Source organism: Amblyomma maculatum, chromosome 1, assembly GCF_055883805.1.
Source record: "Amblyomma maculatum isolate TAMU_Amacu chromosome 1, ASM5588380v1, whole genome shotgun sequence".
Taxonomy (NCBI): Eukaryota; Metazoa; Arthropoda; class Arachnida; order Ixodida; family Ixodidae; genus Amblyomma; species Amblyomma maculatum.
In genome coordinates this window covers 153,697,492-153,715,842 of record NC_139344.1, presented here as the reverse complement: position 1 = coordinate 153,715,842, position 18,351 = coordinate 153,697,492, and the positions used below count along the sequence as shown (strand labels likewise).

At 47.3% G+C, this 18,351-nt stretch overlaps 1 protein-coding gene across 2 annotated transcripts in view; it reads left to right on the top strand.

Annotated features, from left to right (window-relative positions):
• The first annotated feature begins 607 nt into the window (after positions 1–607).
• The window catches only part of LOC146204650 (uncharacterized), a 116,561-nt gene continuing 98,817 nt past the window's right edge, over positions 608–18,351 (top strand). Inside the window, exons 1-3 of one of the 2 annotated variants that reach the window (XM_084589355.1) lie at positions 608–1,364; positions 8,350–8,450; positions 16,239–16,349. In XM_084589355.1, the coding sequence (XP_084445481.1) occupies positions 8,429–8,450; positions 16,239–16,349 (133 nt within the window). In that variant the 5' untranslated portion in view covers positions 608–1,364; positions 8,350–8,428. Of the gene's footprint in view, positions 1,365–8,349; positions 8,451–10,046; positions 10,088–15,303; positions 15,409–16,238; positions 16,350–18,351 lie in introns of those variants that run through there. The other variant, XM_084589354.1, reaches the window with a different exon arrangement.

The following is an 18,351-nucleotide window of genomic DNA, read 5'->3' as shown; positions in this document are numbered from 1 at the left end:
CGCTCCTGTCGCGATTGCATAGCAGGAACTTCTCAGGCTTTCGCCTTTCACTTTTAGTCGCTAAAGTCCCTCGTAATTTTTTTCACACTTGCGTATTCACAGGCACCTCTGACAAGTGCATGTGTTCACTGAGCATTTCCAAAAATCAACTTTAAAGAAAATTACAGCCGATTTGCATAGTTAAATCAAAAGCGAAGTAGGTGCGTAGCACTGCTTATCCCTGCTATATTTTTCATGCATTTTGCACTTTGTTATGCTTCGTTTTGCATGATCACGCTTGGCACGTTTCCTCATTCTTTGTGCTTATATATGTTCTTGCGCCGTGTAGCTGCAATATCAGTATGGGGGGGTTAGCTTGCCACCGAATTTTGCATTCGCCACCGCTTCGGTGGTGGACAACGGCTGTTGTTGCGGCGCGCGTCTTTCTCTCCCTCTTCCTTTTCTTTCTTCTCTATTACTCTTCTGTCTGCATAAGGCAGCGGAGGTGGCTCTGCTAGGTGGTGGTGGTGGTTACTATGATGAGGGGGGATGGGGTACTGGGCACGACGTATGCCAGCCTGAGCTAGCGGCGGCACTCTTGGTGCCCAGGGGAATGGGGTAGGGGAAGGTTGGGAGGGAGGGGGGAGCCAGTAGCAGGCCCGTGTATTTTCTTTTCCTTCTTCCCACAGCCACAACAGTCGCGTAATGCGGGTGTCGCCACCTTCTCTTTCAAATTCGCGGCGAGACGGAGAGGGAGCGGCTTGTGCTGCAGCTGCGTGACCGCTCCGCCGCCTCAATGCCGAGCCGCGCGACGCGCGGCCAAGTTCACGAAAAGAGTCAGAGTAATCGCGGAATTAAGAGGCAGTGTTAAAGGTGCTTGGCGTCTTATAGGTCCCCCTAATTTGGTTTGGCACAAGTGGAAAGGGTAGAGCTGCTGCTCCAGGAGGCTATGCCTGAGTCTTCGTATTCCAAAGAGGAAGTCGTGTTAATAAAGGACGTGAACCAGAGACGAGCGACGGCCCTTTATTCAAATGCAGACAGAACGTAAAGGCCTCTGTAAGGTTGCTTTTTGGCGTGATCCGTCGTCCGTCCGCAATTTCGCCCGCACGTGCTGATCCGCAAGGCGACCGGATTGCAGGCGATGTCTCCGGCTCCTCTCCTCGATCACGCCGCCGCCGGGGCAATATGGCCGCCAGCGGTGCGAAGCGAAATGACAAGCGGAGTGTGGTTGTTGCTTTGCCGCAAAAACCAGTAATACTTAGCGCGCATGGCTAATACTGGTGTTCCTATCGACTGTGAAAATTTCCCCTTAAGTTGGATCATCTGCGCTACTGTTTGCGCTGAGCTGAAGAGCGATCTTCCAACCGATGAAATGTACATACGTAGTACGTATACGTGGCACCTGTTTCGCGATGTTTGTGATTATCGCAAGAATTTCTAATACCCGCGAGGATCTTCACGTCCGACGGCCAGTAACAGTAGTTCACGGTGATTTTCATGCGCACGAATCGGCTCCTCAGCGCATCGAAAAGTGCCCGTGCATGTGTTGCGAAAGTGTTTACGATTTGAGCGACTGCCTCCTAGCAAGAACTGTGCATGTTTGCAAATTTCGTCACACACTGTGTTTTCCTGATGCTGAAATTAACTTGGTGACCGCTAGTCTGGCACCCGTTCCGCTGATCGCAGTGACCGCAACAGAAACGAGCAAACGACGTTGTTTCCGCGACGTGTCGATCACGTGTTGATCGCGGTTCATATGTGTGCTGTGCTTGAAAAATGCCGTGCGTGCGCCGAGCCCTTCGAAAACGACATTGTGCACAAAACGACCTTAGCTGACGGCTTTCGGGCTACTTGCCACTATTCTGCGGTTAGCGCTTTGTGCTGATATGGGTGCTCGACGGTACTGTGTAACTTTCACGGCAGCTGTCACTTCCAGAGTACCTTCCCGTTTTTTTAATTCCTGCTAGATATCTGCACCTATGTCTACAATAAGTATCTGTGCGATGAATCGGTCGACTGAACACAACTGTGTGTGATGGGCTAAACGCTTTATCTTAAAAAAAAAAAAATGTGGACAAAAATGTACAGTATGCAACTGTGCCTCATGATATGGACCCTTTAGTGTACCTAAGGCATGTTTAGCATAAAAACATAATGGTTTAGAGAAAAAATTTAGGAAATTATTGTAATTACAATCTGCTTTCTTCGTGCATAACTTTATACTTTATACTGGCTTTATACTGACATGATGCTCGTACTTGTTGTTGCTTCTACAGTGCTACTCTCACCAGACTACATGCCAACTCAGTTTTATTTGTATTGAGTAGCTATTCAGCGCATTTCTTTGCTAAGGTGCACCAATTCAGATATTTCCGATGCCATCAAAATCTGATGTCTTTATCACATGGTTATTGGTTCTATAATGCTAATGCATTATAATGCTATATGCTATAATGCTAAGCATGGATGAAACATGTTTCATGACTTGTTGACACCGAGGTCACATGTAACTTAATCTGAATTCCTTTTCGGCTTGAATTGGATTTGCTGTTTGCATTCAGATTCGCTGCTCTGCTTTGCACCTATGCAAACTGTTACTGTAGCATTGCAGGATAAGGTTATAACAGAATGGCTACAATCTAAGCGGGCAGCTTAATTCATTTTGTGCAATGACTAGCAAATGAGCTGCCAAGCCTTGCAGTGAACATAAGAAAGTGGTTTGGGAACCAGAGAGTGTGAGCCTCACAGTTCATGGGTTCACGAACATATTGTGCACAGTGCAATGAACGGTATGATGGCAGTTTCACAGAGTAGCAGCCGTGTAATTCAGCCTGTTTTACTTTCCTACGCAAATACAAAGAGCCTTAAAAGCCCTCACACACATATAAACCTTGGTACCACAGTGGCAGTTTTGTTTGCTGGCATTGCTGTGCTTATTAGGCTCTTGGTTATTGTTAATGATGTGTAAAGGCATTGCAACAGTAGCTGTTCTTTTTTCACTAAGAGAAATTTATACCTAAATAAAGCTGAACTGCCAGTAAAACTAGAGCACAAATTTCTTAATATAACATTTGCCAGAAAGCTTACATTCTTGCCACACATAAACCAGCTAAAGAAAAAGGCCTCTCAAGAAAAAGGACTCTCAAGAAAACGCTGCGGCTCTGATGGGACTTGCCTTTTTTCATATATACCGCTCTGTAGTGCACTCCTGTTTAGATTATGGATGCATTGTCTGTGGCTGGTCCCTCCTGAAACACCTCTGTTACACTGTCGTTAAAACAGCACCATCCAGAACACTATTCAGCAACAAACCTCATGCTATCGGACCACTAATCCTTCGCTTTGAAGATATATGCAGGTAGATAGATGGATTTATTTAAAGGAAAAGCAGATAGGTTGACCGAAATAATTAAAATCTGGCCTGCTACTCTGCACTGAGGAAGGGGAAGGGGAGAAGAAAGATCATGATGGGTGACTATGTGGGAGAAGGCATATGAAATATATATACAGGCACAGTAGCTTGCCTCACAAGCACGAATCAAGCCCGCTGGCGCACAAAAAACGGCAAAGAGCACGCACTGCCTGGACACCCTTACCCTTGTCCTGCCAAGTGCCCAGCAGCAGTTTCTCCGACAAAGGCCTCTTGTGCAAACGCTTCAAGGAAGCGGCAGCACACTTCTTTCGCCCGCATACACTGGACACACCAATATATGGTCCAGTCTCTGGGATGCCACAAGTTGAACATTCCGGCGAGTCCACCTGTCCAATTAAATGCAAGTACTTGCGCGTGAAAGCTACGTTTTAACGAAGTCTATGTCGCAAGCATGCCTGATGACACAGAACACGCGGAACAAAAATTTCAATGTTCGATCGAGCCTTTTTAGACGAATGCTACAGCAGTAAGCTGCTGTAGCCTTCTTCAGTAAGAAGGCATGTCGTATCCGCTCTTGAAAAAGGTAAAGCTGTTTCGTAAAGCCGTATTAAGGAGCGCTCAGTTGGTCCCCATTTGATGCCAGCTATGAAACTAAGTACATGGCAAAAATTAATTAGCCTTTTCTTCACCATAGTAATATGTTTCGACCAAGATAGTCACTTTTCTGCCGCTAAAAATAAACCTTCACGCCGTAGGTATATCGATGTCGATGACATAGCTTGTTGCAATCTCTCGCGTAGTTGTGGGCGCGTCGAACCAGAAGCCTAGATGCAGATGTCATAGGCCCCCTTTATATCTAAAAAGACAGCAACTACTAGTCGACTGTGACGCTTTTCTTGTTCTACTGTCGCCACAAGGTCGATATATCTGCATACCATACCATAATCCCAAAATATCTTACTGGGAAAGGTCTAAAAATATCTGCGATTATCAAGGAGGGAGAAACGACCTGCGTCCTGCCTCTGCATATGGCCTGCGTTTGCCGGCCTTCGTCACCTTTGATTCTTCCCCACAAGGCAGCAGTGCAGGCGCAAACTTCTCTTGCCTGCCAGACTGCATCTCTGCGCTTCAAATTGTACCAGAAGAGACCTGCCTGTCTTTGCATGCTTCGAGAACAAAGGGCAAAAAGCGGAAAGAAATAATTTCGTGACTAAGCAGTGTATCAAAGGCAGAGATGTTTTTCATTAATATTTGGAAGCGCAGAGCCTCTCGAATGTTGATTATTTTGCAGTCTTAACACGGACAAGAGTCCGCATGACCGGTTTCTTCGGAACTTCCCCGGCCCAATCGGCACCTTCACCGCTGAGTATGATGCCGCCCTCCAGGAGGCGACACAATGCTGCCAGTTTTGCTTTTTTTTTTCTTGTGTACCAATTATTTTGTCTTCACCTTTGAAGTCGGGATTATAGGTTGGCCCATCATAGCTACATTTCCCTGAATGCAGAGGCAGCACGCATCATTTGTGTCCGCAATGCTTTCGTCACGTGGGTGCCACAGGAAGCTAGGCGCAGCCAAGCTGCAAAAGCATATGAAATTTTCACCTTAACCCATTTCACTTTGTACTCTAATGAGCCGATGTATGCGAGAGTTTCTGGATGCAACAAACTGCGTCGCTTACTCTAAAGAAATTTCTGGTCGAGATAATTGATGTTGTTGGTGCACGTCGAAGCCTGAAATAAAAGTGCTTCTACTAATGATGTCGTCTTCACTACGCTGCTATTTTCTTTTTGATTGAGGTTTCTCTTCTCCATTTCAATTTGTCATGAAGTTTGTGCGTCAGGGCATGATATGGAGTTAAGGGGAAATTTACGTCGACGTACAAGCTTTACCTTAAGAACAGACGCCAATCTCGCTGCACACCTGGAATTGGCCACCTATAGGTGCATAGCCTAAAGGAAAAGCAGATAGGTTGACCGAAATAATTAAAATCTGGCCTGCTACTCTGCACTGAGGAAGGGGAAGGGGAGAAGAAAGATCATGATGGGTGACTATGTGGGAGAAGGCATATGAAATATATATACAGGCACAGTAGCTTGCCTCACAAGCACGAATCAAGCCCGCTGGCGCACAAAAAACGGCAAAGAGCACGCACTGCCTGGACACCCTTACCCTTGTCCTGCCAAGTGCCCAGCAGCAGTTTCTCCGACAAAGGCCTCTTGTGCAAACGCTTCAAGGAAGCGGCAGCACACTTCTTTCGCCCGCATACACTGGACACACCAATATATGGTCCAGTCTCTGGGATGCCACAAGTTGAACATTCCGGCGAGTCCACCTGTCCAATTAAATGCAAGTACTTGCGCGTGAAAGCTACGTTTTAACGAAGTCTATGTCGCAAGCATGCCTGATGACACAGAACACGCGGAACAAAAATTTCAATGTTCGATCGAGCCTTTTTAGACGAATGCTACAGCAGTAAGCTGCTGTAGCCTTCTTCAGTAAGAAGGCATGTCGTATCCGCTCTTGAAAAAGGTAAAGCTGTTTCGTAAAGCCGTATTAAGGAGCGCTCAGTTGGTCCCCATTTGATGCCAGCTATGAAACTAAGTACATGGCAAAAATTAATTAGCCTTTTCTTCACCATAGTAATATGTTTCGACCAAGATAGTCACTTTTCTGCCGCTAAAAATAAACCTTCACGCCGTAGGTATATCGATGTCGATGACATAGCTTGTTGCAATCTCTCGCGTAGTTGTGGGCGCGTCGAACCAGAAGCCTAGATGCAGATGTCATAGGCCCCCTTTATATCTAAAAAGACAGCAACTACTAGTCGACTGTGACGCTTTTCTTGTTCTACTGTCGCCACAAGGTCGATATATCTGCATACCATACCATAATCCCAAAATATCTTACTGGGAAAGGTCTAAAAATATCTGCGATTATCAAGGAGGGAGAAACGACCTGCATCCTGCCTCTGCATATGGCCTGCGTTTGCCGGCCTTCGTCACCTTTGATTCTTCCCCACAAGGCAGCAGTGCAGGCGCAAACTTCTCTTGCCTGCCAGACTGCATCTCTGCGCTTCAAATTGTACCAGAAGAGACCTGCCTGTCTTTGCATGCTTCGAGAACAAAGGGCAAAAAGCGGAAAGAAATAATTTCGTGACTAAGCAGTGTATCAAAGGCAGAGATGTTTTTCATTAATATTTGGAAGCGCAGAGCCTCTCGAATGTTGATTATTTTGCAGTCTTAACACGGACAAGAGTCCGCATGACCGGTTTCTTCGGAACTTCCCCGGCCCAATCGGCACCTTCACCGCTGAGTATGATGCCGCCCTCCAGGAGGCGACACAATGCTGCCAGTTTTGCTTTTTTTTTTCTTGTGTACCAATTATTTTGTCTTCACCTTTGAAGTCGGGATTATAGGTTGGCCCATCATAGCTACATTTCCCTGAATGCAGAGGCAGCACGCATCATTTGTGTCCGCAATGCTTTCGTCACGTGGGTGCCACAGGAAGCTAGGCGCAGCCAAGCTGCAAAAGCATATGAAATTTTCACCTTAACCCATTTCACTTTGTACTCTAATGAGCCGATGTATGCGAGAGTTTCTGGATGCAACAAACTGCGTCGCTTACTCTAAAGAAATTTCTGGTCGAGATAATTGATGTTGTTGGTGCACGTCGAAGCCTGAAATAAAAGTGCTTCTACTAATGATGTCGTCTTCACTACGCTGCTATTTTCTTTTTGATTGAGGTTTCTCTTCTCCATTTCAATTTGTCATGAAGTTTGTGCGTCAGGGCATGATATGGAGTTAAGGGGAAATTTACGTCGACGTACAAGCTTTACCTTAAGAACAGACGCCAATCTCGCTGCACACCTGGAATTGGCCACCTATAGGTGCATAGCCTGAAACTTAGTCCTAAATGGTTAGACACCATCTTGAAAATTGCACCAAGTACGGTTTCGTGACACATTTGATACAAAAACATAGGCGTAGTGTGCCCAAGGACTGCTTTTCTGCTTGCATGCATGCGGCCCCTGCATGCATGCAATTTATGAAGACGAGTTGTTCGGCTGTCGCCTGATGTGTCGAGGCCAATGAAGAATTCCGGCAGGGATGAGGGCAAGCACGGCGTGAAATCTAGAAGCCTCAGCCTCGTCTACACGGCCATGAGCACGGGAAAGGGTTACCACAAATATATGGACGAGGACAATGGAGGTGTTCTTTCTTGATGGAGGAGTACACAATCGTCAATGGCGTAGGGTAGGGCCCAATTCAAGGCACATGGCTCAAATGGCCGGCGGGATTCAAGCTTTAACACAACGTATGTATTGACGCATTGGAGTAGACTTGCTGCTTGGTGGGCAGCTGTACGGACAGTGTCTGCTGTAGGAAGCAAGGTAGTGGCCAATACAAAGCGAACGCATCTTGGACAGCAACCCGCTAAGTGCAGAAGGAAAATTGAGGTTACGCGAATTAAAACGTAGACATCCAAGTGTAGGTAGGTAGATGCTACCATCCACAGCCCTGGATGGTAGCATCTACGTGTGTATCATGTTCAATGATTCATTTGCGAAGAGACGATGCCGATAAGATGGGTTTGGTCGACGAAGATCAGTATAGGGTTCATGTTGTTCAGGTGGATAAAGTTATGCAGGAAGGAATGGTATGGCATAAGTGAGCATGAATACATTGCGCCAGAATCTTTGGAGTGCTGGAGTCCTATCTCACTGAGTGATCTTTATATGCTGAAATGGCTCATGGTAAATGAGGCACTGTTGTAGATCCACGTTCACAAAATGTGCGAATTGGGGGTGAGCGTTACCGGACTTGAAAACAATTCGCCTGATCAGGGCCAGTGTCTGCATCCCCTGCACATGGCCCTTTTTTCGACAGGTGGATTGACTACTCCGGAAATTTCCACTATTCTTACAGATTGTTGAGACGTTCATCACTGTGGCATCAGAGCTAAAGTCAGCATCTTTTTTTTTTTTTTTTTTTTTTCAGAACTAAAAAAAGTATTTGCGGAAGAGCTGCACCAATTTATGTTATTTGAACGAGCTGGAGAGAGGATCTGGTGTGATCTATGGTTGTTCCGTCCAAGCAAGGTGAGAAGAAATTGCTTTCAATCCTCTATACCACGCACTACCTTGGCAATGGAGCCGCTAATGCAGCGCGGAGGAGAGGGTGTTCGTGTTCGCACTATGCATAGTGCGAATGCCTGCGAGAAGGAAAAGTGCATGCGCACCTCTTCTTGTGCTGGGGTGTCAGTACTCCGCTCTTTGCGCGTGTTCTTAACACGGCCAGTCACCGATACCAAACTCCACATTCTTCTGTGCGTTAGGCCATAGCTTATACAGTTCGTTCGGCCGAAAAGCCGTTGGCGTCGTTGTATAGTTGTCGCCACAGCGTATCGGAAATAGCTTTAAAGTGAGCACTGGAGAAATTAGCTAGCCTGAGCGTTGCTGCTGCCCACAGTATATCGCACGCCCGTTGTAGATACTTCAGATTGCAGAAATTCATAGTTTCCACGAGTGACAGGATCTGTGTCTCTCCATTCCAGCAGCAGCGTCTTGGGATGACGTGTAATGTATAGCCTTAAGAACAGACGCCAATCTCGCTGCACACCTGGAATTGGCCACCTATAGGTGCATAGCCTGAAAGACTACAAGACTTATGCTAAATGGGACCCTAAATGGTTAGACACCATCTTGAAAACTGCGCCAAGTACGGTTCCGTGACACGTTTGATACAAAAACATGGGCGTAGTGTGTATGTACTGTATGTGTGTATGTATGTTTGTATCTATGTGCGTGTTTCGTCGCACACCCAGCCTTTCACACACAAAGGGGGTTTGCTTTTAAGCCGTATATATTTTCTTTAACAATCATGGAAGCCCTAGCCATTAGAGAGGGTAGGACGAAAAGTCTTCTTGGCTTCAGCAGGTTTGGGTCATTGGCTCTTAAAACGCATTCTTCTGTGTCCGGGTTGCAGCGAATACCTGCTGTACTTCTCGAATGATGTCCGAAGACAGCCCTGGGGCTTCCCCAATGCACGTCTACTGACCTTTGGTAGATCTTTGGTAGATCGCAGTCGACGAGTATATTGCCATGCACTCCCTATTCGCCGGGTTATACTCATAACACTATTGAAGACTTGCATGAAGCACATTGCAATGCCCAAAATAATTGTCAACATTGTTATTGCGCTCGTGCAGCTGCTCGCTGAGGCTTCGACAGGCCTGTGCTACACTCTCCTTATAGCATGAAAGAGGAAACAACAACACCTGTTTCGAACATATGCTGTTTGGGGCGGTATGCTATATTTAAGCTTGTTATCTCCAGTGGAGCTAAGGTACTTACAAGATACTTACAAGAGTATCGAGCTGAGTGTTGATACTTTGAAATTTTTATGAGATATAGGCGTGTGCAATTTTAAACGTAATTTTCTCAAGAGGACGGCGACTTTTGCCTGCTGTCAGGCATGATCACCGAAACCGTTTTACTCTAATAAATGTATACTCAGAATAATTAGTGTTTACACTGAGCGCTGAGCTGAGGCTGAGCGCACAATAAAGGCTGCGTTTCTGTTCTGTATTAGAGCCGTCTGTATATTAAACTTGTGCAAACTACAGGTGGTGATGGCAGAGGAAAAGGAGGCCGTCCCCAAGGGGCGCAAATCTCCAGAGAAGTGGAAAAGGGAATTCCCGCAGGCGGTGAACAGCCGGGCCACCAGGCCATGGCGGGTGAGTGAAATGGGCGTAGACCCTGTTATATCTGGCTTTAAACCTGGAAGTGGGTAGAAGCAGCATCATGACTCGTGTAAAAACATCATAAAAATAAACACTCTCTAAAATACAAAGTATAATTCTGGCAAAGATCTTTTTTTTTCTTTTTTAAATTTGGGTACAGTTGGGCACAGTTGGGTACAGTTTGGGGAAGTTGGGGCACGAGATCCCATAGAACCTCGTTTCTGTGCAGGTCTGTATTTCAGTCGGGTCTTGGTTTGGTGTCGCAGCATCTTGTGCGTATGTTTAGGGTTAGCTGGCGCACATTTATGCGCTGCACTGTTCAAATTCTATGGTGATTTTGAATTTCTGTTCTTCTTGACACTGAGAAAAGGCAAACATTTTGCTGAACGTGTGCATGAGACGTCGGCGTGTCCCACGGCGGCAAAGGTGATTTGAAATTGAATTCCAATATCAGTTAGGACTCAACCCTCCAGACCCCGCCGGGGTGGCGCAGTGCTTATGGCGCTCGACTACTGCGCCCAAGGACATTTTACAAGCCCCATTTTCTAGAAACCCTCACCTTAGTGTGAGCAAAAAATCTAATATGCTTCACGAGGAAGTAGTTGACAGGTGACGTGACACGGCACAGATTGGTCAATTAGTGCTCCATTTGGCAGAGACTGCCAGCCATGGTTTTTCCTTTGAGGTAAAAGGGTGTTCTGGGTATGGAACCCATCCGTGGCCCTTTGATCATGATTTAGACGCGCTTCCCCTTGACTATGCAGGCAGTTGGTACGGTTTGCTTCAAGGAAGATTTTGATCTTGCGGGCTCTTTCACATACTATATAACAGTTTTGGACCTCATATGCCTGGGTCCGCCTTGCGGTTTATGCCATCAGGGTTGGGCGAGTGCTGGTGCTTGGCGCCTTAACTGCTGTGTGCTCGTCGGCAAATTTGTATGCACATAGCCAGCGATAGCTTCGCCCCGGGTTATGACGCCACGATACCACACGACATGGCCTAGCCCAGGTTAGGACGGCGTAACTACTGAGTTTTTGGGGCAGCCCGCGAAGCTTTTCAATGCCCTTGTGAATATTAGGCTCCTGGGTGAGGGGATGCGTTGAGATACTCAAAGGAACGGGCTGACAACTCTTTGTAAGGATGAGTCAAGATGCAGTGACCTGCGCGCCTGGCGTCCCATCACGCTCCTGAAAGTCGACTACAAGCTAGTCCTCCTGGTTAGCTTTGCTTTCAGATATTATAGGTCCTTATCAGGCTTTCTTGTTAGTGTCCCGAATCTGTTCTGTCTGCATCGTATACCTCTAAGCGTGGGGCGGCAAGCGGAGGCGGCGGCTCAAGGCGTGCGGCGGCGGAGATGAAAGCGCGGAGCAAAGCTAAAGGAGTGGGAGCTTTCGCAACGCCTTTGCTACGAATGTAAAAGCAGTGGTAGCCGCCCGCGCAATCGGTGCTGGCTACAATCAACTTTTGCGGTTTTGCATTCCACGGCCATGAATGCTGCCGTGCAAAATCTGAAGACTGCCCGCGAGATCGAGGCTGGAGTCAGCGGTGCAGATGCCGCTGTTATGTACGATGGCACATGGCAAAAGAGGGGCCATAAGAGTCGGTGGTGTGGGCACTGTTGTGTCCCTCGACAGTGGACTGGGCCTCGATTTTGAAGTGCTGTCAAATTATTGCTTGGCATGCAGTCGGCACAAAATATTGAACAATGAAGGTGTTTCACCGGCCCGGGTGCGAAAAAAATGTGGAGTGCTCGTCGCATGCTGTGGAAAAGGAGGCAGCATTTCGCATTTGGCAAAGAACGCCGTTGTACGAGACACTACGCTTCACTGCATTTTTGAGGGATGGAGACAGTAAGGCGCATACTGCTGTATCCAAGGCTCAGGTGTATGGTGCCATAACCATAGAGGACTGCACTAACAATGTTGCAAAGCGCCTCAGGACAGCCCTTCGGCAACTGCAGACACCACTTCCAGAGAGAAGCTGAAGGACCCCATGATACAGAAACTGCAGGCATACTATCAAATAGCGATAACCAACAACAAGGGCGATGTTCATGCTATGTACTGCAGCATCTGGGCATCGCATATACATTCATGCTGTAGCAATGGGGCTAGTAGCCACAGGTATTGCCCAGAGGGTGCTACATCATGGTGTAAGCACAGGCGAGCTAAAGCCCTTGAACAGCCGTCACCAGACCACACACCCCTCTTGACAAAAGCCCAAGAGAAGGCATTGCTGCTTACAGATAAAAACTCTGCAGAGAGTCTGAACAGCAATATTTGGTTGCTGTGTCCAAAAACAAGGTTAGCGTCTCGGACTGCTGTTGAAACTGCCACAGCCCTTGCGGTCTTGTGGTTCAACAGAGGACACACAAGCTTCGAGCGGGTCCTGGAAGAGCTTGGCATTCTTCTATCTATGGGACTCCTTGTGCTCAGTGACTCCAGTGATGGGACGCGCATCCAAAAGATGTCTACACAGCAGACTGTTGAGGCACGCGCTCACCGCCGAATGGAGGACGCTGCTCGCAAGGACCATGAAGGACTAACATATGGCGCTGGGGCGTTCTAGTGGTTGGGGATGATTGCTGTGCAGCCCATGACCCTCCATGCGAAATTTTGTGCAGTTTTGATCGCATTTTATTGAATACAGAACTCATCTCCACTACGCTGCTATTAATCTTTTCTTTTTGATCGAGGTTTCTCTGCTATTGAAAAGTGGTGTCGTTGTGGGTATGGAACCCATCCGTGGCCCTTGGATCTGGGTTGGTTATAAACTAATGGATTAGATTGTAGACTGATTGGTTATGAATTGGGCGGTGTCTCGAAGCGCTCGTTTCTTGCTTTGCTTATTGAGAGCCTTGTTTTCTGGTGAACCCAGTACCCCAGACTGCAGAGCGGAAAAGCACAGTCAGCGTGGTGTGGCAGCGCGGTGGGGGCCACCACAGCAGACTCAGCCCTACGGAGGGCCGCCTGACGGCGCCGCTGGGCCTTGGTTGTCTTGATTCTGCAGTTTCTGGCTACTGATATTGTTGACTGCTGCAGCAACTTCCATACCCTCTTCAGTCTGGCTCCCTCCCTCTCTCCTCCTCTCCCCTCCCACTGTCTCACCGTTTGTTTCGTCGCACACCCAGCCTTTCGCACACCGAGGGGGTTTGCTTTTAAGCCGTATATATTTTCTTTAACAATCATGGAAGCCCTAGCCATTAGGGAGGGTAGGACGAAAAGTCTTCTTGGCTTCGGGAGGTTTGGGTCATTGGCTCTTAAAACACATTCTTCTGTGTCTGGGTTGCAGCGAGTACCTGCTGTACTTCTCGAATGATGTCCGAGAGCATCAGCACTTGGGGCTGCGGTGATGATGGCATTAACCACCGCAGGTCTTTTCGGAAGACATTGTATGTTAAGTAGCTGGAGAAACAAATCACTGCCGAAATAACTCTCCTGTAATTGAGAGTAGATGCAAGCATGAAATTGGCCTATTACCTGGTCTTTCCTATGAGTTGGCTTCATTTCTCGACTTAAGCACTCTTCAAAACGATCTCGTTTGCTACAATACACGCTTAGTGGCTTCCTCGAAAATGCGGTGGCACACGCCGCGGCTGCCTTGTGAGGTGGAATGTCCACAATTACTTCATCCTTACTCGACCTTGGGCGGGCAAGACACCCCTTCTCTTGCCCTTATGGACTATACTCGGACCAGAATGAGGATATGTTTTTTCTCCTCATATGCACATTTGTGCACATTAATGCACCCGAAGACCTTTCTAGGCTCTTGGTGAAATTCTCGCATTAGTGAGATTTGTCCTCGAGATGTGTCTGGCACAGAGTGTTCTCGCACAGTTAATTGAAAACATTGTTTCCTAGAAACAAAATAACAAAAAACGTTCTCGTCAGAACACCCGCTATTTACAGCTGCACATACCCAGGCAAACAAAATGTGAATAACAGAATCGAACATGTTACGGTTTCGACTTATGCTGTTTGATGAGAGATCATGTTATAAAATGGTAGAAGCACCTTCTTGAGCTTTTCAATGCTCTTTCCTCATCAGTGTGAGGAAACAAAGCAAGGAATACTACATCAAGCTTAATGCAGAATCTGAGGGCAACACCAACAAACTTTGCGGGTTTAAAACTGCAGTTGGCCTTACAGCACTTGCCATTACAAAAACATGACAATAGCAAAAAAAAGCATGGCATCGTGAAATGACTGGTGAACCCTGCGTCTTGCTGGCCCGGAGCAGTCTCCGCCAATTGAAGGACCCGAAGAAGCTGGCTTATTTATTGCTTCCGCAATTATCAGCTGCTGTACATTTTACAATCTTTTGTCACCCAACAAACGGTAGTGACAGAAAATTCTGCGAGCACGTCCAACCAACTACCGGATAAAGCGAAATGCTCGAATTAGGAAAAACCTTGAGGTGTGGTTTGAACGTCCTTTGCAGTTCAAAGTTGGGGATAAAGTACTCCGCTGCTCGCACCCGCTAAGTGATGCCGCAAAGGGGTTTGCCGCCTTTCGCGGCTCACTTACATACAACCACAACTTGAAGCAGACAAACATTGCAAGGTTACAAGCAATTCAGAGGGGAACATTATGCTTCTTTTGGGAAATATTTGAGTGGGCAGCATGATCCTTTTTTTGTGTCTAGTCGGAAATGAGCGTCAGCATTCCTAGAAGCGGCCATCTATCAGTTAGCGCAAATCTTGATGTTTCTTTAAGGGAGCCCTCCCATCTCTTAGAAATTGTCGACATGCCAAATGAACCGAGGATCGCTTCTCTTCTCACGCTTCTATCTACACCTTCTCTGCGCCCAGCTTCTCGAACGCTTCGCCACCAAGCTCGTTATTTTTCCATCCGCGACGGCTTCCTTTACTGCCGAAATTACAGGCGCAGTGTTCCCCGCGCTCGCTGCTTTGGGATGTGTTAGGTACTTCAAGACTGACAGAATACAAATATTCGTAGCATGGGTATACGTCATGTCCAAGGCACAAAAAATTGGGGAACATTTAAGCTGCGCTTAAAGGATCCCTTGGGGAACCTCACTTGCGTACTACCCACGCTGTACTGCTTGCCTGTTCACTAATACCTTCCTTTCGAAAGGATCCCTTGTGGAACCTCACTTGCGTACTACCCACGCTGTACTGCTTGCCTGTTCACTAATACCTTCCTTTCGGTGAGAACTTAAATTTGAGCCTCTACGTATGCAAAATACAGGTCGTGTTGGCAGAGGACGAGGAGGGACAAAGGATTCTCCAGGAAAGTCGACCGACCGGGGAATGCCCGCAGGCATAGGACAGCCGGGCATCCAGGCCATGGCGGGTGAGTGAAAAGGGCGTAGACCCTGTCTCAATCATTTAGTCAACACTACCAATCAAATTATACGAATGCTTCGAGTTAAACATCGAAACTATGGCATTAGGGAGCGAGACTCACTGCAGCTGGCCAACGCATTCATTATCGCTAGCATTACCTACGGCACGCCATACCTTCCGCTTTACAAGCAGGAGCTCAATCAGAACACTCTTGTTAGAAAAGCAGTCAAGACAGCCCTGGGGCTTCCCCAATGCACGTCTACTAACCTTTGGCAGATCTTTGGTAGATCGCAGTCGACAGAGTATATTGCCATGCACTCCCTATTCGCCGGGTTATACTCATAACACCATTGAAGACTTGCATGAAGCACATTGCAATGCCCAAAATAATTGTCAACATTGTTATTGCGCTCATGCAGCTGCTCGCTGAGGCTTCGACAGGCCTGTGCTACACTCTCCTTATAGCATGAAAGAGGAAACAACAACACCTGTTTCGAACATATGCTGTTTTGGGGCGGTATGCTATGTTTAAGCTTGTTATCTCCAGTGGAGGTAAGGCACTTACAAGATACTTACAAGAGTATCGATCTGAGTGTTGATACTTTGAAATTTGTATGAGATATAGGCGTGTGCAATTTTAAACGTAATTTTCTCAAGAGGACGGCGACTTTTGCCTGCCGTCAGGCATGATCACCGAAACAGTTTTACTCTAATGAATGTATACTCAGAATTATTAGTGTTTACACTGAGCGCTGAGCTGAGGCTGAGCGCACAATAAAGGCTGCGTTTCTGTTCTGTATTAGAGCCGTCTGTATATTAAACTTGTGCAAACTACAGGTGGTGATGGCAGAGGAAAAGGAGGCCGTCCCCAAGGGGCGCAAATCTCCAGAGAAGTGGAAAGGGGAATTCCCGCAGGCGGTGAACAGCCGGGCCACCAGGCCATGGCGGGTGAGTGAAATGGGCGTAGACCCTGTTATATCTGGCTTTAAACCTGGAAGTGGGTAGAAGCAGCATCATGACTCGTGTAAAAACATCATAAAAATAAACACTCTCCGCTAAAATACAAAGTATAATTCTGGGCACAGTTGGGCACAGTTGGGTACAGTTTGGGGAAGTTGGGGCACGAGGTCCCATAGAACCCCGTTTCTGTGCAGGTCTGTATTTCAGTCGGGTCTTGGTTTGGTGTCGCAGCATCTTGTGCGTATGTTTAGGGTTAGCTGGCGCACATTTATGCGCTGCACAGTTCAAATTCTATGGTGATTTTGAATTTCTGTTCTTCTTGACACTGAGAAAAGGCAAACATTTTGCTGAACGTGTGCATGAGACGTCTGCGTGTCCCACGGCGGCAAAGGTGATTTGAAATTGAATTCCAATATCAGTTAGGACTCAATCCTCCAGACCCCGCCGGGGTGGCGCAGTGCTTACGGCGCTCGACTACTGCGCCCAAGGATATTTTACAAGCCCCATTTTCTAGAAACCCTCACCTTAGCGTGAGCAAAAAATTTTTAATATGCTTCACGAGGAAGTAGTTGACAGGTGACGTGACACAGCACAGATTGGTCAATTAGTGCTCCATTTGGCAGAGACTGCCAGCCATGGTTTTTCCTTTGAGATAAAAGGGTGTTCTGGGTATGGAACCCATCCGTGGCCCTTGGATCATGATTTAGACACGCTTCCCCTAGACTATGCAGGCAGTTGGTACGGTTTGCTTCAAGGAAGATTTTGATCTGTTTTGCGGGCTCTTTCACATACTATATAACAGTTTTGGACCTCATATGCCTGGGTCCGCCTTGCGGCTGATGCCATCAGCCCAAGGGAAGGCATTGCTGCCAACATATAAGTGGCTTACAGATAAAAACTGTTGGCTCGTTGTGTTTGAGCCAAGACTCAAAACTCTGCAGAGAGTCTGAACAGCAAAATTTGGTTGCTGTGTCCAAAAACGAGGTTAGCGTCTCGGACTGCTGTTGAACTGCCACAGCCCTTGCGGTCTTGTGGTTCAACAGGGGACACACAAGCTTCGAGCCAGTCCTGGAAGAGCTTGGCATTCTTCTATCTGTGGGACTCCTTGTGCTCAGCGACTCCAGTGATGGGACGCGCATCCAAAAGATGTCTACACAGCAGACTGCTGAGGCACGCGCTCACCACCGAATGGAGGACGCTGTTCGCAAGGACCATGAAGGACTAACATATGGCGCTGGGGCGTTCTAGTGGTTGGGGATGATTGCTGTGCAGCCCATGACCCTCCATGCGAAATTTTGTGCAGTTTTGATCGCATTTTATTGAATACAGAACTCGTCTCCACTACGCTGCTATTAATCTTTTCTTTTTGATCGAGGTTTCTCTGCTATTGAATAGTGGTTCCATTTCAAGTTTGTGCGTCAGGGCATGATATGGAGTTAAGGGGAAATTTAAACCCATTCTCACAGGATGATATGCTGGATGAAGTACAGGCAATTTGCAAGTCATCAACGTAAAGTGAATACATAACAGACTCTGGGATTGCTTTCCTGGGCGGCAATCACATCTAGCGGGAGACATAGTGCTGTATGTGTTCCTGATGCAAAGGATCCCTTTGGGAGTCCAATGCTGCAATGATTCTCTCATGGAGTGCTTTAATGAGGTGCCCAATAGAGGTTACAGTCCGGTGTGATCGTACATAGGACAGTGACCGTCCACCCAGAAGGAGCGGGTATCGAGTCATTCGTTTCCTTGTAAAAGCCATAGCAACACTCTTTTCTGGTGAGAGGCAAAAAGCCCGGGGAGCCAGGTACATTGAGATGTGCATTAACGCTCCATTTGGCAGAGACTGACGACGCCGCTGGGCTTTGGTTGTCTTGATTGTGCAGTTTCTTGGCTACTGATATTGTTGGCTGCTGACTCAGCCCTACGGAGGGCCGCCTGACGGCGCCGCTGGGCCTTGGTTGTCTTGATTGTGCAGTTTCTGGCTACT